The following is a 21,923-nucleotide window of genomic DNA, read 5'->3' as shown; positions in this document are numbered from 1 at the left end:
CAGTGGGCCTGCCTGACACTGCCTGACGTGGCTGCTGTGATATGATCTTCCAAGAGACTGTGGGTGAGCGTAGGGGAGGTTTTCTTTGCTGTCTCTGCCCTTGCTCAGCAGATCTGTGCTGGTGCAAAGTGGGAGAAGAGGGCAAAGGCACAGGGCCCTTCTGGTGCTTCGTTTTTGCCTGCACCTCTCTGAGACTGGGTGAAGGTCACTGGTATTGAAGCCAGTTTCATTTTCTTGTCTCGCTTTGGAGGAGTGGGAAAGGCAGGTTTTGGAAATACTTATGCAACCTGCCTTGTTTGTATGATGCTAGCAGAGAGCTTGAGAGCTTACTTCTATAGCCTTGGGGGTTTGGAAGTGTGAATCAGAGAATGTTTTTCTCCACTGATGCTCCTATAGAAATTTATAAAAAGTAGAAAGTCCTGGTTCATAGTTTTTCTGTGTTGCTCTGCCAGTATATCTGCTGCAACCTTCCCCTGGTCCAGCCTACCAGCCCTTGCCTGGCTCTGCAACAGTGAGTCAGCTCAGGCAACAGCATCTCCTTGCCTGGGCTTCATGATGTGCGGGCCATGATCCCAACCCACGTGCCCTTCTAACAGTTCAACTGCCAGAGCGATGCCGTGTGGTTCCTGACCTCCCGCACCCCCTCTGGCACAGGCATGGATGTCTCCTGCTCCGGCAGCCTCTGGAGATGTGGTAGGTCAGCGTGGGGAGGTGGCTCAGTCCTCTCTTAGGTCAGAGCACACTGTGCCATTGAAAGAAGGAGTTAAACAGAAAACAGCTGGATGGGGAGGAGGGGAAGTGATATGCAGCTCGCAGACAGTTGAGGCAGGATTTTGTTTGGGTTTTTTTGTGATTTTTTTTTTTTTTTTTTTTTCTTCCACAAAGTTCTTGTGCTTTTTCTTGTCTTTGTTGAACAAGAGGATTTTGCTACAATGTGTTCTGTTTCAGAGAACTCAGGGTTTGTACATTACTGACTAGAACAATTGATTTTTGTTTATTTACTGTGGGAGAGAACCAAAGCAGTAAGTTTTAAGACTTTAGCTGTTCTGGAGGAGTTTTATTTAGAGAAACAGCCTGGTTCTGTTGCTGTGTGTGATTGACACAAGCTCCTATAATCCTGTTGCCGGTGTGGGCTCTGCAGTGGAGCCCTGGGATCTCTCGCTCCAGTGCCCAGGTCACCTCAAGCCATTTGCTCTGGCAGTCTGAGGTGCTTCTGGCCAGGGCTGGTTGCCATCTCCTGCCCTGGAGCTCAGCTGCACATCACCCAGGCTTGGCATACCACCAGCTCCCTGCCCATAGGAAAGACACAAACTGCAGGGTTTTGGGCACTTCCCAGCCTCGCATCCTGCCCTGTTCCTTCCCATCTTGCCCTGCTCTGGTGAGGCTCCAGAATAGCGTTTGGTCCCAGGTGACACCCAAAGGTGGTGGAGACCCAGGCTTGTTCGGTGGCTGTGTAGGAACCAGGGCTCTGTAGCAACAGGACACGCAAGCTCAGCAGGGCCCCCTAAACTAAGCGATGGCTTAGCAGAGCCCTAGGAGGGAGACATCACAGTCCCAAAGTGGGTTTGGAAGGTGATGAGCTGGTGCCTTCTTAATCCCTTCCCTGTCTTGTCCTATCAGTCCTGCTCTGCTTCAGTTAGAGGAAAGTTTCTGCATGTCAGAGGGAAGCAAAGGGCCATGATTTCCTTGCAGTGATTCTCCCTTCCCTCCTAATGACAGCCTTCCCCTGCCACCTCTGTGCTCTCAGAAACAGTGTCCAGAGGGAATCAGCCACACATCTTTTGGGCAACTCTGCTGCCAGATCCTGCCTGTGAAGGCTGCTGGGGTATCCCAGCCAACATCCCTCTCTAGAGGCTGTCATCTCGGCAGCAGGCTGTCTTTGGCACTCCTAAATCTGCAAGGCAGAGCGAGCAGTGAGATTCCCTGGGACCTGATCAGCATGCTGAAAGCTGCCTGCTTGGTTGAGTACCTTCTATATTCTTTTTTAAGTATTGCAATTACACTCTTGTGACTGCCAAAGTAGGTGCAGTCCTGCCAACATGATGGTGTCTCCTGCCAGCTGATGTGCACCCTGTCTTGGTTGGTTACTGTGGTGGAAGTGTGGCCATGTGGGACCAGCCCTGTCCACGCTGCTGGAGCTGTGGGCTCATGTGGCTCTTGCCCTTTTCTTGCGGTGTGCACCCAATGAGAGCCTCTGGCAGATCCCTGCTGCCTGCCCGCCGGGCTGCTGACAGCTTGTGTCATCGTGCTCCCTGTAAAGTGCCCCCTTCCCAGGAAAAGCCCTGCTGTGGGTGGATGACTTTGCCAGGTCGCTGTGGAGTGGCTGTTTTTGAGAGGAGCTCCTCTCCTGCGCAGGCGTCTGGGAAGGTGGCAGGTGATGTTTATCTCAGTTGCGTTTTCTGGGGCTGGAGAGCATGTGTGTTATCATACAGCAGATGGGTCTGGTGAATAGATGGTGAAGACAACTGCAGGCTTGTTGCCTGCTGGGAAAGGAGACAGCCAGGCTTTGCAGGGAGAAGTACAGAGCCTGGACAGGCTGCGGTTGGGTTTCTCCTTCAGCCAGTTCATTTTTGAAAGGTAGGTGTTGCTGTGAGGCAGAGGCTGCTGTGGTGATCCACCATGTGCTGGTATGGGCTGTACCATGTAAGGACGAGTTCCAGCATTGTGCCCTCTGTGATCTTTGGACCCTTAAATTAAGTCTGGTGCTCCAGGCCAGGGACTTGAATTGTCCATCAGTCCTAGACGGGAGTCTGGTGGGAGCAGGCTGTAGTCTGGTGTGCTACCAGTCATTAAGGCTGGGGAACCGGTGGCTTGTGGGGGACAGCTGAAGATGTGTGTCCATACCCTCTCCCATTTCTGTGCATCTCCCACTACCTTGCAGGGAAAACTGTGTGGCTGCCAGGCACCATGACATGGTGGAGAAGCAGGCAGGGAAGTCTGCCAGAGCTTGTCACACCAGTGGCCTTGCCACTGCAAGGGCTGCCACAGACCTTTGAGGGAAGAGCTGATGGCCTTTCCGGGAGGCTCTTTGCTTTTCCTGAGAGCTGTCAGTGCAGAAAGTCAAGTAGGTGGAAATCCCAGCAGCGGGCAGGACAGTGTCCCTGTAACGGACAGTGTTGGGAGCTGACTCCTGAGGCATGGGGGAGAGGAGGGCACCGGGATGGGTCAGTGCAGCCAGGAAGCATCATGACTTGTACTGGAGCTTGGGGGAGAGCACTGCAGTGTCCTGGCTTCCACCTCCCTTCTTGCTGCCTGGAGCTTGGATCTCCTGCCTAGCCAACTGAAAGGGTGCTGCCTTCCCCAAGCCTGCACATTGTTACTGATGCCCCCCTCGTGTGGTACTTCTGTCTTTTAGGTTATCACGCTTTCTCCCTTCTCCCTGTTGGTATGGGAAGGGACAAGGTGATTTCTTTCTATGGTCCTGTGGTTGCATGGCTAGAAGCCTTTGCCTGCTGAGTAGGACCCTGGGTGCGAGAGCAATGTCTGCAGCAGGAAGATTGTGGTTGGAAGGTCCTGATCTGCAGTAAGCAGGGCAGCATCTGTGTTTAGGGGTGGATTTTTTGAAGCCAGTGCTCTCCAGCGTGGTAGCAGCATGGGATGCTGCAGGAGGATGAATGTGGATGGCACAGGTTGCTGACAGCCTTTGCTTGCCTTTTGCTGATGCCTGTGGTTTGATGAACCTCATCCAGTAAGACGAATGGGTGTGACAGGATCACGGTGCCCTTCATGGCCCCATTTGCTTCCCTGCCTCTGCTGGAGCTGGGCACACAGCTCCTTCCCTTTCTGTGCCTGAGGAGTGATCTCCCTTTCAGATAGCTGTGGGCATGGTACTGCCACAGGAGAGAGGACTGTACAGGGGCTCACAGCTGTAGGACTTCAGGCAGAAAAATCAATGTTTATATTTCTCTTAGCTGGGAAAGATTCCTTAAATAACTTCAGTAAATAAATACCTTCTGAAGTTCAAACTATGAAGGCATGGTATATGAACCAGAATGAATTTTCAAGCTCTCTCTTGCAATAAAATGGATTTCTTGAGTTCAGGCTTTATTTAGAGAAATGTTTGATTTAAGAAGGGAGTTGAAGGTTGTGTCTGATCTCTTTGTGAGGGGGAGCTGCTCTTCCAATAGCTCTAGAGCATGGTCTGGAAATGTGGTTGGATTGCTGCTGCTGCTGGAGCATTCCCAGGAGAGTTTCTCATGTACCCAGTCAAACGGAGGGTCACTCTCCTCCTCCCTGGGGTGATTCTTGCTGCATCCTCTGTCCCTTCAAGACCCCGCTGCTGCAATGCAGTCTGCTCAGCTGCCTTGGGAGGCTGGTTGTGCAGGTGCTGCTGCCTGGGATGCTGGAGGCCAGCCAGGACCCAGTTCCCTTCGCAGACTGCACCAGCATCATAGCTTTCTGCGCCTGCCCTCTATGGCACTAAACATCGTCTTTACCTTCTTTGTTCCAGCTGATGTTGTAGTTGAACTTGGTTGTTGAAGGGACTCTAGAGAGGGAGCCAGTGGTGAGCCTGCTGGGAGTGCAGCTCCCATGATTTAGGCTGCTCGTTCCTTGGTCTGGCATGGCCTGAATTCCTTGCTCCCAGGAAGATCTGAGGGCATGGTGTGGCCTCAGAGGCTTCTCCTGCAGAGTTGGCCCAGCTCAGGGTCTTGGGCAAGCAGGGCGGGGTAGAAGGGGTTGGAAGGTGACCAGCTCAGCTGGAGAGGGGTGCAGCTGGCCTGGAGCTTGAGTTCAAGGTTGAGACTTTAGACTTGGCTGCGTTATCTGGAAGCAGGAGTCCACAGAGGGAGGGCTCTGGGCTTATGCTGCACATTTACCTGAAGGAGAACTGTTTTGTCCTTGTGTGAGGGAGGAGGAAGCAGAAAGCTCTGTTTCAGCCCCGCCTTTGCTCAAAGCTCCAGGAAATGACCCTGATCAGAGGGCACCATGCAGGGCTAGGATTCCTTCTGTGTTTGTCAGCCTGCGTGCAAGCATGGCACTGCCTTCCTGAAAGCGCCAGAAGGGCCACAGTGAGGGAGAGCTGCTCCCTTGCAAGCTCAGAGGTTGCTGTGGCCTGTGGAGCTGGTGCTGGTGCTGCGCTTCACTTTCTGAAAATTGAACCTGCCTAGAAGACATTATTACAGCTTTCTGCCCTGGAATGAGGTGGCTCTGGCGTACATTGGACCCATTCCCTCATCAGGGTTTCAGGCATTCCTGGGCAACACTGGAGGTTGAAACGGAGGGCTAGTGCTGAGGGGCAGGGCTGTGTGCCCTCTCCGCTTCCCAGGTAAGCAGGGCAGGAGCTGGAGCTGGGACACGGTGTCCCTCAGTGCTGGGCTCAGAACCTGCCGGTGAGCTGGTTCACCACAACCTGCTTTGGCACTGGTTCACCACAACCTGCTTTGGCTCCAGCATGGAGCTACTGCTCGCAGGCTGGCTGGGCCAGGCTTCTGGCCCTGAAGCCTATAGCCAGATAAAAGCACCACCATGCACCACAACCTGCTTTTTTTTTGCTTTGTGGTGTCTAGTGCAGTACAACACAGTTATCCCAGTGGGGATAAGTGTTGTACCCATGGTGGTGAGCCAAAAGCAGGGGAGAGAGACAGCAACAGAAAGTGAAATGGGGGTGGGCTGGAGTGACACCGAAGAAGGAAAGACCTGACCCTGGGAACAGCAAGAAGGCAGAACAGGGTGTCACCTCCTCCAGAGAGTTAAAAACGAGCTGCAGACGTATAAAATTGTTGAGGCTGGGTGCAGAGGCAGTGTGCTTGCTCGCCAGGGCACATGAGACCGGGGTGGGATTGCGGTGCTGTTTCTTGTGCCCTTCCTGAAGTGTTTTGGGTGGAAGCCAGCTCATTGCTGTGCACTTGGCGAAACTGGTTGTCAGTGCCAGAGGAACAAGTGCCCAGAGAGCAATGACTGGATTTCTGGTTGCTCTCTTCCTGGAAGCAAGGTCCTGACCATGCCAGCCCAGGAAACGCTTGGTACCCCCATGTACGGGGTGGCCTGGACCTCACTCTGTCGTCTTCTTTCTTCCAGCCACTCCCACTCTCCCGGCTCCATGGCTGCTGTCCGCGAGTGGTCCTGCACCCGCTGCACCTTTCTGAACCCCGTTGGCCAGCGGCAGTGCTCCATATGTGAAGCCCCCCGCCAGAAACCCGACCTCAACCACATCCTGCGGCTCAGCGTGGAGGAACAGAAATGGGCTTGTGCCCGCTGCACCTTCAGGAACTTTCTGGGCAAGGAAACCTGTGAAGTATGCGGCTTCACCCCGGAGCCAGGCCCCAGCGGCTCCCCCTTGCCCGTCATCAATGGAATCTTGCCCAAGCCCACCGTGCTTGTGGAGCCCAAGGGCACGTCCAAGGAGGAGGCTGCCAAGGCAGAAAGCAGCAGCGAAGACTCAGAGGGGAAGAGCCCTGATGAAGTGGAGCTGGAGAGTGGCTGGGCCTGCCAGCGCTGTACACTGCACAACACGCCGGTGGCCAATTCCTGCTCGGCCTGTGGTGGCCCACGCAAGCTCTCCCTGCCCAAGATCCCACCAGAGGCGCTGGTCGTCCCTGAAGTCATCACCCCAGCTGGATTTCACATGGCTCCCTCTACCCCACAGCCTTTAGTCTCTGCAGAGATCTCTGATGGTGACGCCGTGGCCACCCCAGGCCCAGTGGCTATGGAACAAGAGGCCCAGAAGATACCAACCTTCAGTCCCTTCTCCCCAGGGCTCCAGAACAACCCGGTGCCCCGAAGCCGCCGGGAGGTGCCCCCCCAGCTGCAGATGCCGGGGCCTGAAGCCTCCCCACCTGTGGCTCAGAGTGCAGCAGGGCAAAAGGGCTCTCCGCAGGGTCAGGCCAGGGCTGCCCCGGCTGCCCGCTTCCAGGAGCTGCTGACCAACAAACGGCTGAGCGTGCTGGAGGAGGAGATGGAGGTCAGTCCGTCCCACTGGAAGTGCAGCTCCTGCTCCCTGCTTAACTCCGCCGGGGCCAGCAAATGCGAGGCTTGCAGCACCCAGAAAAGCAGTGACACCATCAATCTGGTGGGGGACTCGGTGCGATTCACCCCATGCAGCCCCTCCAGCCCTGACTTCACCACCTGGTCCTGTTCCAAGTGCACCCTCAAGAACCCCACCCTGGCCCAGAAATGCAAAGCCTGCGGCTCCTCCAAGCTGCACGGCTTCCAGGAGCACGGGACGCAGGGCGAGCCGTCCCCCCGCTGCTCCGACTGCGGGGCTTGTGACAAGGGCAGCTGCTCCTCCTGCGGGGGCAGGGCCCCGTCTGCCCGCAAGGTTGCCCGTCTCTTCCCGTCCCAGCTGCCTGCTGGCCAGGAGAGGCCGGGCCAGTGGGCTTGTCCCGCTTGCACCTTGCTCAACGAGCTCAAGGCCAAGCACTGCGTGGCCTGCCATACCCCCCAGCAGTACGTGGCCCAGCGCAAGGGCCTCAAGCCCCTGAAGAGACGGGAGAGCATGCACGTGGAGAAGAGGCGGCAGACAGACGAGGGAGAGGCCAAAGCCCTGTGGGAAAACATCGTGACCTTCTGCCGGGAGGTGAGTGCTTGCTGAACTTAGTCTCATTCCTGGTTTCACTTAGCAGGGACATTCTTCGGCCTCCCCCGTGGGTCTGGGGCATCCTTGTCACAGGCAAGATGCTTTCTGTGTCTTGGCTCCAGAGAAGGTCTTCACCTGCAACAGCTGGATGCTAGTGGTTAACACTGAAACGTAATATCTTAAATTGGTGCGAAATAATCTGTAGGGTGAAGGTGACCTATCTAGTTCACTTTCAATCCAAGGATAAGGAAGTCTGAGTGTTAACTCTGAAACCTAGTGATATTTTAAATCAGTGAGAGAGAACATCTGAGTTTTGAACATCTTAGTCTGGAGAAGAGGAGGCTGAGGGGAGACCTCTTGGCCCTCTACAACTCCCTGACAGGAGGGTGCAGAGAGAGGGGATGAATTTCTTGAACCAAGTAACAAGCAACATGACAAGAGGTAATGGCCCCAAGTTGTGCCAGGGAAGGTTTAGACTAGATATTAGGAAGCATTTCTTTGCAGAAGGGGTTGTTGGGCGTTGGAATGGGCTGCCCAGGGCAGGGGGGAGTCCCCATCCCTGGAGGGGTTGAAGAGTCGGGTTGACCCAGCGCTGAGGGATCTGGTGAAGTTGGGAACGGTCAGGGTGAGGTTCATGGTTGGACTGGAGGAGCTTCAAGGTCTTTTCCAACCCAGATGATTCTGTGATTCTGAGTTGAAGGGGGCATTCTTTGGTGGTCAATACAGCTCCTTCCCTGTCCAAGGGTGGGGAAGGCTGGGAAAGAGTGTGTCCAGGTTTAGTGGTAGTACCACTGTCTGGGCAGCAACTGCAACATGTGGGTGCAGGAAATTTGGGGATGCAGCAAGCAGAGGCTCAGAGCACTGGCAGGGCTGCAGGCAGAGGAATTGCTGCCACTGCCAGCAACTGCAAGTGTTCAAGAACCATGAGCTGGGCCTTGGCACTCTTGGTTTCGGTGTTTGTGAATGCACAGCTGCAGCTGCAAATGGCTCGCCCCTGTTTTGGGAGGGACAGCCGAGGTTCAGCTGTACCCTGGCTCCAGGTGAGGGTCTCAGGAACACATGCTATCACCCTCCCCTCCCACTGTGAATTATCTGGCTCGATCTGTTGGGTTTCAGTCTCAAACAGCACTGTGGTGGCCCCATTTTTTCCCCTGAGTGGCATACGGTGCTCCTTTGAACACTGCTCTTTCTCTGTCCTCCTTCTGGGGGAAGCCTCCAGCTCTTCTGGACCAGATGGAAAGGGAGTTGCAGTCCCATTTTGACGTACAAACAAGGCTTTTCCTGCCGGGGCTGAGGAGTGCCTCCATGCCTGTGCCTCCCTTGCACAGACTGGGGACCACAGAGAAGTTTGGCTCAGGAGGGAAGCTGGTGAGAGCGATTTTGGGGTTGTGGGGTTTTTTAATTGCTAAATGTCCATCCTAACAGATGTGGGTGTCTTTATAGCAGAGACCCTGATTCTGCTTATCTCCCTCTTTTAAGCAAATGAATAGCCTCTTTTATAGGCAGGGAACATCTATTACATCCTGTGGAATCACGCCTGAAGGATGAAGTATGAGAGATGGCCAAGTTGAATTAGCAGCTTGCCGCTGCCAAGAGGGGAGTCTGCCTTGCCTCATCCAGCACAGCTCTCGGTTGGAGCCTTGGCTGAGCCCGCTTAGCTTGCTAAGCCAGCACTAACAGGCTATTAGATCAGCGTGGGCCATCTCCTGAAAATCCCCCTAAAACTAAACCACTGCAGTGTTCTGACACTATTTATAGGGCTCTGCAGGTCCGAGGGAAGGACTGGCAGCAGTGGTGGGACCGTGCTGCTCCCATACTCATGTTCGCTCTGCTCCCAGCGTGCCCGCAGCCTCCCACCAACGCTCCTATTGGGGCTGGCATGTAAGGCAGCCTCCAAGCTTCCTTCTGTCCACGGTGTTTCACAGGCTGTTTAGCCTTCCCCTGGAGGAGAGTGTGAAGCTGGTCAAGTTCTCTGCCTGTTGTCCCTGTGCCCCAAGTCACGTGGAGCAGCCCTCCTTGCTGTGATGCGCACTGCAGGGATTTCTGCTCGAGCTCCTGTCGTGGGCGCTCTGTCCTCCACTATTCCAGGGGTGCCTTTTCCACCACTTCGCAGTCTGTGGTCCCTGCTTTTTTCAAGAAGTTCCAGCTTTACCCTTTCTCTTCCTTCTGGGAGGAGAGCAGAGCTGATGTCTCTCGCTAGCTGCCTCTGCACTGGGCATCTGCTTCCCTGTCTTGTGCTGTCTCTTCTCTTGCTTATCCCGCTGTCTCACTACTCTTCTCTAATTACCCATCCTTCTCCCTTTCTAAATAACAACACGAATCAGCACGTTCTGCAGAGCTAGAAAGCAAAACCCAGGACTCTTGCTGTCTGTGCCATGCTCTGGCACGTCTGCGTGCAGAGCCTTTCCCGAGTGCTGGGGGAGGCCCCATCTCTGTTTTCCTTCTCCGCCCATCAGACAGTTTGCCACTGGCAGCAAGGCCATGTGCGGGAAGGCAGCAGCCTTCCTCGGCTGATGTGGTCCCAAGGAGGTGGCCGCAGAGAAGGTCACATCTCTGGTCCGGAACGGCATGAAGAGGGTTGTTGTCAGAGCAGGAGGAGTGAAAGAGGTCCGATGCCCAGATTTATTCCCTTGCAGGAAAAATAAGCCAGACTCCTCACCTGGCACGATCTGTGAACAGGCTCATCACTGCCCAGGCACAAGAGGAGTTACCTGCTCTGATGCTGTCCCTGCAGCTCTTGTGCCTCTCTTTCCCTCCATCTCCAGGGATATTAGTAGTGACAACTTCTCTAAAGAATTTAGAAATAAGTGAAGGGAGACAGCATGGTATAAAGGGAGTTAGCTTGTTAGGCAGGCTTGTCCCAGTGTTGCTGGAGAATTGCACTGCTACGGCTCTCACGTTGCCTCCACTGTCAGTGCTGGTGAGGTCTGTGGGTGTATGTGCAGACTCCTGCAGAGCTGCTGGGTACTGTCCTGTTCCTGGTGGGACCCTGGTCATGATACCGGGGAGGCTGAGGGCTTCTTCCAGCTCTGCTGCTTGGAAAAGCACTGCAGCGACTCTTCAGGGGACAGGAGGATTGTGATGCCCATAGGCTCTGGCTCACGGGCTGCTGCCTTGCTCTGTGTGCACTCTGCCCTGCACGGTGGGTTCCTGGGGAGCCCCGGCTGCACCCCGAGAGGCGAGTGTGTGAGGCCGGGATGAGGCAAGGTGAGGTTGCTGGCCTATATGGCAGAGGCGGCTGCTCGTCAGCTGCACAGAGCAGATGCTCCCCTTGTGAAAGCCAGCAAGCCCTGGGACATGTCCATTTTCACCCCCATTGGTATTTGACCAGGGACATCTATTAGCTGAAAAACACCCTTCTGCAAAAGAGAAGCCGGAGGTGCTAATTGAGGCACCAAGTAGAAAGCATTCATGTAGGATTGCAACAAAAGAGAAAGGACAACTACTAGTTTGGTGTTCATGAAAGCTAATTTAAGTCAGAGCTGCCTTTTGCTGAAAGACTTTAATTTCATTTAATTAAGAATAACAAAGAAGTCCTGGTTCTTATTTCACCCTGTGTTTAAACTGTCTGAAAAAGCGGCCCTCCTCCCCTCGGTGAAGTTCTTTGTTCCTTCCCATCCTGCTTCTGTGGCCAATACCTACGGGATTATCTGCCCTTCAGCTCATCCTATTTTATTTAATGCGAGCAGCTATTGCAGGTGGGCTTAGACATGGGACACCCTCACTCTGGAATTGCTTGCCAGTTTGTGGTCAGGCTGAATCCAACTGCGAAAGGTGCCCCTAACATCCTCCATGGCTGTGCCTCGGGGGTGGCACAGGACTGCCAAGCCCAGCATGTCCCCCTCCCGGAGCAGGGACATCTCAGCCCTTAGCACAGGGCTTGCATTGAAGAGCGTTTGCTTGCCAGGTGGCTCCTCACAGCTTGCTGCTCAAGTGCTTTGCCACTTATAAGAGGCAGCCAAGGTCCCCCACGGTCCAGCTTTTAGCACCAGCACAAAGTGTGAGACGTTCCCTGCCCGGGGAGGTTCCTGTGAAATAGAAAAAGGCAGACTTGAGTCGCAGTCCGGAGCTTGGGGCCCGGAGAGGTGAGTCGGCTCGTGGCAGGGCTGAATGCTGGACCTGATGCACAAAATACATCTGTACCATTGCCACGGGACACCCAGTCCCAGACCTGCTTCCTGGCACAGCGTTGGAAGGGGCTGCCTGGGCCAGGCAGGAGGGCTGGGGGCTCCGCTCTCACTCCTGGGGGTGCGGTGGGAGACTTTGCAGGTCAGGCTGGTCCCAGGAGGCTCTGAGGAGCTGCGTGCTGCACAGCTGCACACTGATGCTCTCCTTGCCTTTCGCTCTCGCAGAACAAAGTCAATTTTGTAGATGACAGTTTCCACCCTGGACCTAAGTCCGTGGGATTCCCGGAAGGCGACAGTGTGCAACAGAGGGTAAAACAGTGGCTGCGACCCCACGAAATCAACTGTAGCATCTTCAAGGACCGATCGGTGAAGTGGTCGGTGTTTCGGACACCCCGGCCCTCGGATATCCTGCAGGGACTGCTGGGAAACTGCTGGTAAGGGGGAGTGAGCCGGGCTAACACCCTCCTGCCCCTTTGTCCTTTCCCCTCCTTTCATCCAGCTCCAGATCAGACCCCTCAGCCCTACTCAAACCCATTTATACCCCCAGGCGTGTACCCCATCCTCTGCCTCACCCCTTACCAAGCAGCTGCGACTGCAGTCCCCTGCGCTGCACGGCTGGGCAGCTGCCTGCTGCCTGCCCGTGCCCCGCTGAGACCGTCCCGCGTCCCGTCCCGCCGGCAGGTTCCTGAGCGCCCTGGCCGTGCTGGCCGAGCGGCCGGAGCTGGTGGAGAGGGTGATGATCACCAGGACGCTGTGCCCCGAGGGTGCCTACCAGGTGCGGCTGTGCAAGGACGGCACGTGGACCACGGTGCTGGTGGATGACATGCTGCCCTGCGACGAGTGCGGATACCTCCTCTTCTCGCAGGTCAGCGGCCCTGGCGGGGGAGAGGGGTGCCGGGAAGGGGGGAGCACTGCACCAGGGGCAGGGGGAGGCTCGTCCCTGGCTCTCCCAGGGAGGCAGTGGGAAGAGGTACTGCTGTGGTTCATGTGAAGCCCCTACTCTGCTCTGCGTGGGGTGTTTGCAGCTCAGGACCCTGCTTTTTGCTGCACTCTCAAGACAGCTGAACTCTTTGAGGCCGTAATATAAATCTATTTAGGCCCCTTTTGGCAATTTTGAGGCTATGATGGAGAAGTTTCATTTGCAGTTGCTTTTCCCTCACCCCCCCCCGGCCCCGCACGACAGCTACTTCACTTGAAGGGGAAGCCATCCTTATTCTTTACAGCAAAAGGAAAATATTTTAACCTGTGTGTTTTGTACTGCAAGAAGCTGAAGGAAAGCTGTTTCTTTCCTCTGCGGGAAGGTCTGGCAGCTTGGCTTTGCCAGGCAGGGGCTGTGGAGAGGGAGGAGATGGCACAACAAATCAGCCTGTTTCGAGCCAGTGCCTGGTTGCTCTGAGCACACTCGGGTGGCATCTGCTAGGAGTAAGGAAGGTCCCTCGGCCTCTTCAGGACGTCACTGCGTGTTATGCCCTGCCCTGCCTGCCAGGCCCAGGGGCGCTTGCTGGGATCATGTCCATGAAGGAGACTGGGAACGTCTTTATTGAAACTCAGGCAGCAAAATCTGCCAAGCAAAATGAAGTTTCACTGTCGGGGGAGACAGGAACCCAGGACTGTTGGGTTGGACTTTGTTTTGCAAATCCCAATCCTGTTTTAAAACACACACAGCCCCAAACTGCATCATGGGACAGGACTCTGGCTGGGGAAATGGGGCCTGAAGACAAGTATTTGGGGAACCTTAATGTCAGTGCAGCTTGAGTGGGCTCAGTAGTCTGTGCCTTTCGCAGCGTGGAGTCCTGGGGAAACCGCTAGTTGTGTTGGAGCTAATGGGCCTGGTGGGGCAGCAGTCCTGGCTCGGCCAGCAGCACTGGCTGTGGGCAGAGGGGCAGGGGCTGCACACTGTGCCACACAGGTGCGGGCTGCCTGGCTGCCTCCTCAGCAGGGTGGTGGGTGATCCCTGCAAGGACCCTGAGTCAGGCAAAATGGTTGTTGGTGCTGCTGGAGGCTGCTCCTGTTAAGGAGAAACTTTGGAGAGGGGAAGAGGGAGTATGTGTCTACATTTTGCCTCTTGGTAGACAGAGTAATTTCTTTATTTTCAACATACTTGTCTTGGGTTTTATCTTTTCTGTCCATCAAGTCTGCTTTTTGTTTTTTTAAGATTGAAGGTTTTCACGTGGGCTGGGCTTGCCTTGCTTTTGTTTCCAGGGGCATTTGAATCGTGACGAGATTTTTCTGCCAAGTGTTTAGCTATGTGAGCTGGATGTGGGAGCTAAAAAAAGGAAAACCAGAGATTTCTCAAAATAAAGGAAAATCAGGCTCCTATCTGAGCTCCCTGGCTGCAGCTAAGGCAGAAATAAACAACATGGATTTTGTTGAGGGACTCAAAAATCAGTGAAAAGCACTTGTAAGCTTACTTTATCCATCAGAAAGAAATCTTCAGTGTCCTCCTTTCCTCTCCCAGCTCTTGGCTGCCACCTGTGAGTCGCACACAGCCACAGTGTACCAGTGCTTTTCCCCCCGCTGCCCTCCAAGCACTCGGTCCTCAACCCGATTTGCTGGGGACGCAGAGGCCTTCTGTCCTCATACACCTTCCTCTTCGTGTCCTCACTGCAGACAGGGGCTGGAGTGGAGGCATCTCCCCCCAGCCTCGGGAGGGGTAAAGCAGCTGGTGACCGCACCCCGTGGCACGCTGAGGACCTGCCACGGTGACGAGGACATAGGGGTAAAGGCTGGGCCCTGAGCCTGCGTTGCCATGCCAGTGGAGGCTTTGCAAACATCTGGGTGCATTAATGCAGCTCCTGTGTTTCTTTCTGAGCCCGTAATCAGCCTAGCGATGCCGGGAGTGATAGCCTGGCACCAGAGCAAGGGGACTCCAGGGAGAGTTTCCCCCCCTGAAAAACTTGCAACTTGCAATTACATCTTACCACTGTCCCTGTGCTGGAGTAGGGGACTTTGCTCTCTGCCTGGGAGTTTTTAGAGCTTGTTCTTGAAACTTTGGCCCTGTTCCGTGGGTGAAATCTAATCAATCCCATGGCTGTGTGTGCTCTAGACAGCCTCCTCCACCAAAGGTGTGTTGGTTTTGGTTTCCAACAGTGTGTGAAAGGCAGATGTTCCAGATGTGCTCAATATCCTCTTATGTTACTAAACCTCTTTAAATCCAGGTTGAAGCAGAAGGAAAGGACTCTTGGCTTGCAAGGTGGACACCCACCCCTGCCAGCCTGACTGCCCGGGCACCCCAGGGTGCAGCTCTGTTGGCATCCAGGCCTCTTGGATGTTCGCTCCAGGCTGTTTTCCCATGGGGAATTAAACTGTGCAAACGAAAGACTGAGCAGGTTACTACCTTGGCCTCACGTGGACAGGCTCCTGGTGGCTTGTCCTTGCTGTTCCTGCCTCTCCATCTCCCCCTGCAGCAGAAGGGTGGGCAGGGGTGGGTGAGAGGGGCTTTGCCTTGTCTGCATGTGCTGCCTTTGCTTTCCCATCTCCCACTCGGGGCAGCTTGTGATGTTTTTCTCCTTCTTTCCGCAGGCCCAGAGGAAGCAGTTGTGGGTCGCCCTCATTGAGAAGGCGCTGGCCAAGCTTCATGGTTCGTACTTTGCCCTCCAGGCAGGGCGTGCTATTGAAGGCCTGGCTACACTAACGGGTGCCCCCTGCGAGAGCCTGATGCTGCAGGTCAGCTCCACTAACCCTCGCGAGGAGCCCATTGACACTGACCTCATCTGGGCCAAAATGCTGAGTTCTAAGGAGGCTGGGTAAGACGAGGCAGGAGGGCGCCGTGGCAGGAGCATGGACACTCCAAAAGGGGGGTGAGGGGGGCTGCTCTTGTTTGTTGAGGCTCAGAGGAGAGGGGCTAGTGCATTACCTAGGGTGGAGCCCACCACCCTTGGCACTCGTCTGGAGCATGGGTGGAGTTGTCCCTCTAAGCTCTGAGAAATTATTTCTCCTTTATTTAATTTTCTTATGGAATTAAAATCCTGGTGAACTTCCCTGTGCATGTTTACTGCTGTCTCGCAGGAGTTTTTAAGTGACTGGCATTAAGCCCGCTTGCTTTGCTTTGAGTTGTGGGTTTTTTTGTATTGTTGAGTGTTTGACTCTGCACGTGTCTCCCACCTGTATGTGGCATCTTTGCTGGCCATCCCTGGGCATGACTATCTGCAGTCTGTAGGAGACAAAGCAAAAGCAAAGACCTCTTGCTCATCACTCTGGCAGGAGGGCAGTCAGGTTGGCTGAAGGCAGGGTTGCTCCTGCCAGCCTGCAGTACGGGGCCACACAGGAGGCTGATAGGTCCCAGCATGTGGTGTCCCCCCGAGCCTGCCTGGTGCAGACCTCCTGCCCCAAACAGCCTCTCCTCACCCCTGTGGAATGGGCCAGCTGCCTACCAAGTGGAGGCAGACGTACCGCTTGCCTTTCTGTGCGGCTGAGCCCTGCCAGCCATCGGAGATGGGCAGGACCCCAGGGCCTGGCAGAAAACGATTGAGGTTTGGTCAAAACTCCGCTGTGCGTGGACAGAGCTTTCAGCCCTGCAGGTGAGGGCTCTGCTCAGAGAATGGACGTGGGCAGGCAGAGAGAGCCCATGCTGCCCAGGCAGAGCTCTGGCCAGCGGGGCTGAGGCACTGCTCTGGGGAGGTTTACAGTGTTGTTGCAGAGCTGGAATATCTGGGAGCCTCCTGGGGGGGAGTCTGTCCTGTGCCTTGAGTGGTAGGGATGAGCTTCCCCCCCATAGGTTTGGCAGGACACTGAGAGGTTTGCTGTCCCCTGTGCAGGTTCCTCATGGGCGCATCCTGTGGTGGAGGCAACATGAAAGTGGATGATGTGGCCTACGAGAGCATGGGCCTCCGTCCACGGCATGCCTACTCCATCCTGGACGTGCGGGATGTCCAAGGCTTCAGGTGAGTTTGGGGTGGAGCCTGGCATGGTACAGCAGACGTTCCTGCCAACAGCCTGAGCAGAAACCCTGGCAACAGATAATTACATGTTGGAAAGACCCTGGGGACTCCTCTGTGTCCTATCCTTGTGGCCAGCAAGGGCTGTTTGTCCATCCCAGGGTGTCACATAAATGCTGTTGTCATATAAGGTGTCTTTGCCTGGCACTGGCCCCACACCCAGGGCCGCGCTGCTTCAGGACACCCTGTGGTGCAGAACGGTTCACCTGGTCTCACGAGATGCAGAGGATTGAGTTGAGTTCTTTAAAAGAGGAGGCTGAGGGGAGACCTCATCACCCTCTGCAACTCCCTGACAGGAGGGTGCAGAGAGGGGGGATGAGTCTCTTGAACTAAGGAACAAGTGCCAGGCCCAGAGGGAATGGCCTCAAGCTGCCCAGGGCAGGGTCAGGCTGGCTCTGAGGAAGGATTTCTGTGCAGAAGGGGCTGTTGGGCGTTGGGATGGGCTGCCCAGGGCAGGGGGGGAGTCCCCATCCCTGGAGGGGCTGAAGAGTCGGGTTGACCCAGTGCTGAGGGATCTGGGGGAGTTGAGGGTAAGGGTTGGACTGGATGATCTGCAAGGTCTTTTCCAACCTAGATGATTCTATGAACTCAGTAAGGCGGTCAGGGCATCCTTCCCACCTTTGGAGGATGGGGGGATAGAAACATGTGCTGCCTCTGACAGCCTGGGTGCTGTATAAAGCCCCATTTTGAGCCACATCGCACACGGCAGCCTCTTCCCTGCTGAACCCCTTCATCTGGCTGGAGGCCCTTGGGGCAGGGGAGGACAGAGGGAGCTGCAGCATGACCAGAGCTGCAGGACGAGGGTGTGTGTGCCCACAGTGGGGGGGGCAAATCAGGTCTAGGATGCTGTGAGGGCTTTAAACGGCAGGGGCAGAAGTGGTGTGGTGCCCTCTGCAGAGGGCTGGCTGGATCTGCAAAGCTGGGAGAGAATCTCAGAGGTGATCTTCCTTGTGTTCTCTTTCCTCCTGGGCCTCTGACACCATTTTTTCCCCTTCCCTCAGGTTACTGCGGCTCCGAAACCCCTGGGGCCGCTTCTCCTGGAATGGCAGCTGGTCCGACGAGTGGCCACACTGGCCAGCTCCCTTGCGTCATGACCTGATGCCCCATGGCAGCAGTGAGGGCGTTTTCTGGATGGAGTACAGCGATTTCATTAAGTACGTAGTGCCCAGGAGGCTGTGGGGTGGGCGGCTGGGCAGGGGACAGAAAATGGGGCAAGGGGTGATGGGGCAGGCAGGACCGGGTGTCCCCAGAGGGTGTAGGTGAGCTGCAGCGTGCTGGGGTGGGGGGACAGAGCAGTGTACCTGCAGAGGACCTGCCTGGGGCTGAGCCCAGCTTCCCCACAGGTATTTTGACTCTGTGGATATCTGCAAGCTCCATTCGGACTGGCATGAGGTGCGTGTGCAGGGCATGTTCCCCAACAAGGCCAACGGGCCGGTGACGGTGACATCGCTGACGGTGTTGGAACGTGCTGCCCTGGAGTTCGCCCTCTTCCAGGAGGGCAGCAGGTAAGCCAGGCAGCGATGGCCTGCGGGCAGTGACCTGACCCAGGAGAAATCCCTAACACGGTGCCCTCTCGCCCCGTGCTGTCCCCCGGGGCCGCAGAGCTCAGGGGTGGGCCCCCGTCACTGTTTCTCCGATTCTCAGGGTCTGCTCATGTTTTAGCTGAAACCCGAGCCCTGAATGTGTGCTGTTTCCTGGGGCTGGACACTTGGGGCAGCAGGAGGACTCTTCCTCTGGATCTGCCATCCTCCCCATGGCCTCCTGCCATCCTCCCCATGGCCTCCCCGTGCTCCGCGGGCAGTGCTCGGATGACGTGTGACCCTTTTCCCACTCCTGGTGCAGGCGGTCGGACACGGTGGACAGTCACTTGCTGGATCTGTGCATCATGGTTTTCCGGGCCACTTTCACCAGCGGGAACAAGCTGAGCCTGGGCCGGCTGATGGCTCACAGCAAACGAGCCGTCAAGAAGTTCGTCAACTGCGACGTCATGCTGGAGCCGGGCGAGTACGCCGTCGTGTGCTGTGCCTTCAACCACTGGAGTGCTGCCCTGGCAGGCCCTGCCGCCACCCAGGGTAAGGGGCTGGGCTGCCCTCCTTGCAGCCATGCTTCCTGGGGGACACTGAGGTGGCAGAGCCCTTGATCTTCACCTTGGGGACCTTGCTGGGGGTGGAGGTTGTCTGCATGTGCAGCAGCCGGCAGCACCCCTGGGGACTGTGGACTTGGTGACGGTCTCATTGATCCTTCCCCTTCCTCTGTGTGTCTCTGCAGCGTCCAGTCCCACCAGCAGCCGACCAGCCACCGATTATTCCAGCTATATCCTGGCCATCTACAGCTCCCGCCTGGTGATGGTGGAGCAGGTGGAGGCGCAGCCCACCACGCTGGCGGATGCCATCATCCTGCTGACCGAGAACAAGGGCGAGCGCCATGAGGTGGGTGCGGAGGGCACAGGGCAGGGGCTGGGCTCCCTGTGGCTGCTGGTGGGGGCCGGGACCCCGCCTCTGCCGTGTCCTCAGTCTGGCAGGAGTTGGGCAGGGCTGTGCCAGCCACCTAGTCCCCTCCTGCCCCATGGATGCCCTGTGGCAGCGTGGGGTACCCCAGCGGATGGGCAGCCCTTGGCTGGAGGTGGAAGATGCTGGTTGCAGGGGCTGAGATTTGGAGATGGGGATGTCCAGAGGCTTCACCCCGCTGACCCTGCTGTTTGCCCCAGGGCCGTGAGGGGATGACCTGTTACTACTTGACACACGGCTGGGCAGGGCTCATCGTGGTCGTGGAGAACCGGCACCCCAAGTCCTACCTGCACGTCCAGTGCGACTGCACCGACAGCTTCAACGTCGTCTCCACGCGTGGCAGCCTCAAAACGCAGGACAGCGTCCCTCCCCTGCACAGGTCCGGGGTAGGCAGGGGTGGGTCGGCAGGGGGGGCTGCCCGCGAGGGCAGGCAGGAGACCTGGAGTGAGGCAGACCTGGGGCTGGCAGGGAGGGGCGGGCAGAGGGCGGGCGCTGGGGTGGGCAGGTTTGCCGGGGCGGAGGCAGCTGCCTGGCCCTGAGCCCGTCCCTCTCTCCGCAGGCAGGTGTTGGTGATCCTCTCCCAGCTGGAGGGTAACGCCGGCTTCTCCATCACCCACCGCCTAGCGCACCGCAAAGCCACCCAGGCCTTCCTCAACGACTGGATGTCGACGAAGGGCACCCACAACCCGCTGCTCACGCCCGAGGTCGCCGGGCTCCACGGCCCCCGGCCCCTATGACGAAGCGCCTCCCCCTCCCCACGCCACTCCCCCGTTATTTTCACCGAACCTCTGGCCCGGGGTCGCCCCCCGAGCTGTCAGCGCTGAGCCGTGGGGCAGAGTCGGAGCATCACACCCAGCACTTTGCTCAGCGCCGCGGGGCCGGGGCGAGCTCTCAGGGCCAGGACCAGCTCTGCCTGCTGCCCCCCCTGCGCCGCCCTTGGCACCGCCAGCCCCCCCCACGCACTTTATGAGGAGCGGCTGGGGGCACGGGGCCATCTCAGGATCCCACCTGCCCCGTACCCGCGCTGGGGCCCGGTGCCCTCGGCCCGCCCCGGGCACGCAGCAGCGGGGGGTGGCTGTGGGAGAGGGGGGGGCTGGAGGTTGCTGTCAAGGCCCTTCCCAGGCACCACGCTCAGGACTCTGCCCCCTCCTGTGGCGCCAGGGCCCTGGCGCTGCAAAAAGAAAAAAAAAAAAGAATATACCTCTGACGTCTGTCCGTCTGTGTGACCCTCCATCTGTCCCCGGGCCCTTCCCACTGTCTTTGTTACCCCCATCGTCCGCTGCCGGGACCAACGTGGCACCGAGGCACTGTAGCCAGGCTGGGGGGGACTGGGGTCACCCTGCCGTGGTGGGGATCTGCAGTGGTGCCTGGACCCCCCTCACCCACCTCGCCTGTCCCGGATGCTGGGGCTGCCCCCGCGCCACCCTGGGACCAGAGAAGAGGGCGCTGGGTTGTTCTAGAAAGCTGCTGCTGAGAGGTTTCTGTTGCACCTTGGGGAGAAAGGCAGAGGTGCTCCCCTCTGCTGCTGCAGAGCGGGGCCACGGGGTGACGCCTGGGGGGGCTGCGGCAGTAGGGACCCCCCTCAACTTGTCACACAAGTGTTACTATGCAAAGGCGGCCGCTGAAAGCAGTGCCTGGAGAGAAGCCATGCGTCCCTGCTGCCCCCCGGGGGGGTCTGCCCCCTCCCCGTGCCTGCGGAGGCGAGGGGTGAAGGGCGGCAGGTACGGACTGGGGTTTGGGGAGCAGTTCCTGTGGCTTTACCACGTTGTCGTGTGCCGGGAGGAGGGGCGGGGGGTATTCTGGTGGGGGGAAGCTGAGCCCCATCCTTCAGAGGCCAAGTGTGGAAGGTCATGAGCACAAGGCGAAGGCTTGCAGAAGCCTGGGGGTGCCGCTGCCCCAGCGGGGGCTCCGGGGTGGGGGGTGACCCCCTCCCCCCCCAGCTTCAAGGCCTCATGGCTCTCCTGCTTGGCGCGGCGGGCGCGTCTGTGTACGTTCGTGTGTGTGTTTTGGGGGTCCCCCCGCGTCACCCTCTGCTTCCCAAGCTGTGTGGACCTGCAGCTCGGAGCGGGGAGGGCACGATGGGAGATGCTCGGCCCTGTTCTGGCAGGGACGGTGCTGGGGGGCAGCCTGCACCCCAAACCCTGCGCCAGCGGCGGAGGGGGGGGCTGGGTGTGGGGTTTGCCCAGCGTGTCCTTCTGTGTCCCCCCAGGGAGCCGGGGGGGGCTGCCCTGGCACCTTCCCAGCCCCCCTGGCCGGGGCTGCTGAGCCAAGCTCTCTCTGTATTTTTGTTTGTGGATCTGTTTTCTCTCTTCCCTGCTCCTTCCTCCTCGGGATGATTTGTCCTTCACTTTTTTTTCTCTCCCTGTCTTTCTGAGCTGTGAATATTTTTAACCCTGTAAATACTGTCCAGCTCTCAAGAAACATAGGATATTTTATCAATTGTAAATCAGATCAGTAATCCCTGTATGATACAAATTATCCATGGGTGGTTTTCAAACTCAGGTTCTGATGGACCAAATAAAGTTTTGTTTTTTACTGAAGCTGCCTGGTTTTCTCTGCTCAGCTGTGGGGGGAAGGGGTGGCAGGGAGGGGGTGCCAGCCAGCACTTGTCTGTGAGATTTTGGGGTCCAAGCAACGTGTCTTGAAGCCATTTCAGTGGAGCGGTGGGCATCCATCCATCGGTGCCCTGAAAGTAGAGCTGAGCCCAAAAAAAAGGTGAATTTGAGTTTCAGGTTTCTCTAGCTGCACTTTGGGGTGTGGGGCCGGACAGGGTCACGCAGGGGAGCAGAAAGGGGCAAAGATAAAGCAAAATCCAGAAACGTGTCAATTGAGCAGC

The 21,923-nt window shown here is 57.0% G+C and overlaps 1 protein-coding gene across 10 annotated transcripts in view; it reads left to right on the top strand.

The window, feature by feature from the left end:
• CAPN15 (calpain 15) overlaps window positions 1-21,611 on the top strand; it is a 60,820-nt gene extending 39,209 nt beyond the window's left edge. For 7 of the 10 annotated variants that reach the window (XM_074919252.1, XM_074919254.1, XM_074919255.1 and 4 more), the window contains 11 exons: window positions 6,019-7,516; window positions 11,869-12,077; window positions 12,325-12,508; window positions 15,166-15,389; window positions 16,401-16,526; window positions 17,582-17,734; window positions 17,924-18,085; window positions 18,423-18,652; window positions 18,849-19,009; window positions 19,288-19,466; window positions 19,647-21,610. In XM_074919252.1, coding sequence (XP_074775353.1) covers window positions 6,019-7,516; window positions 11,869-12,077; window positions 12,325-12,508; window positions 15,166-15,389; window positions 16,401-16,526; window positions 17,582-17,734; window positions 17,924-18,085; window positions 18,423-18,652; window positions 18,849-19,009; window positions 19,288-19,466; window positions 19,647-19,824 — 3,304 coding nt within the window. In that variant the 3' untranslated portion in view covers window positions 19,825-21,610. Of the gene's footprint in view, window positions 1-6,018; window positions 7,517-11,868; window positions 12,078-12,324; window positions 12,509-15,165; window positions 15,390-16,400; window positions 16,527-17,581; window positions 17,735-17,923; window positions 18,086-18,422; window positions 18,653-18,848; window positions 19,010-19,287; window positions 19,474-19,646 lie in introns of all 10 variants that reach the window. The other 3 variants (XM_074919257.1, XM_074919258.1, XM_074919256.1) reach the window with 2 other exon arrangements.
• Window positions 21,612-21,923: the final 312 nt, after the last annotated feature.

Source organism: Athene noctua, chromosome 15, assembly GCF_965140245.1.
Source record: "Athene noctua chromosome 15, bAthNoc1.hap1.1, whole genome shotgun sequence".
NCBI lineage: Eukaryota > Metazoa > Chordata > Aves > Strigiformes > Strigidae > Athene > Athene noctua.
The sequence above is the reverse complement of the archived record's forward strand: the minus strand, read 5'-3'. Positions and strand labels throughout refer to the sequence as shown.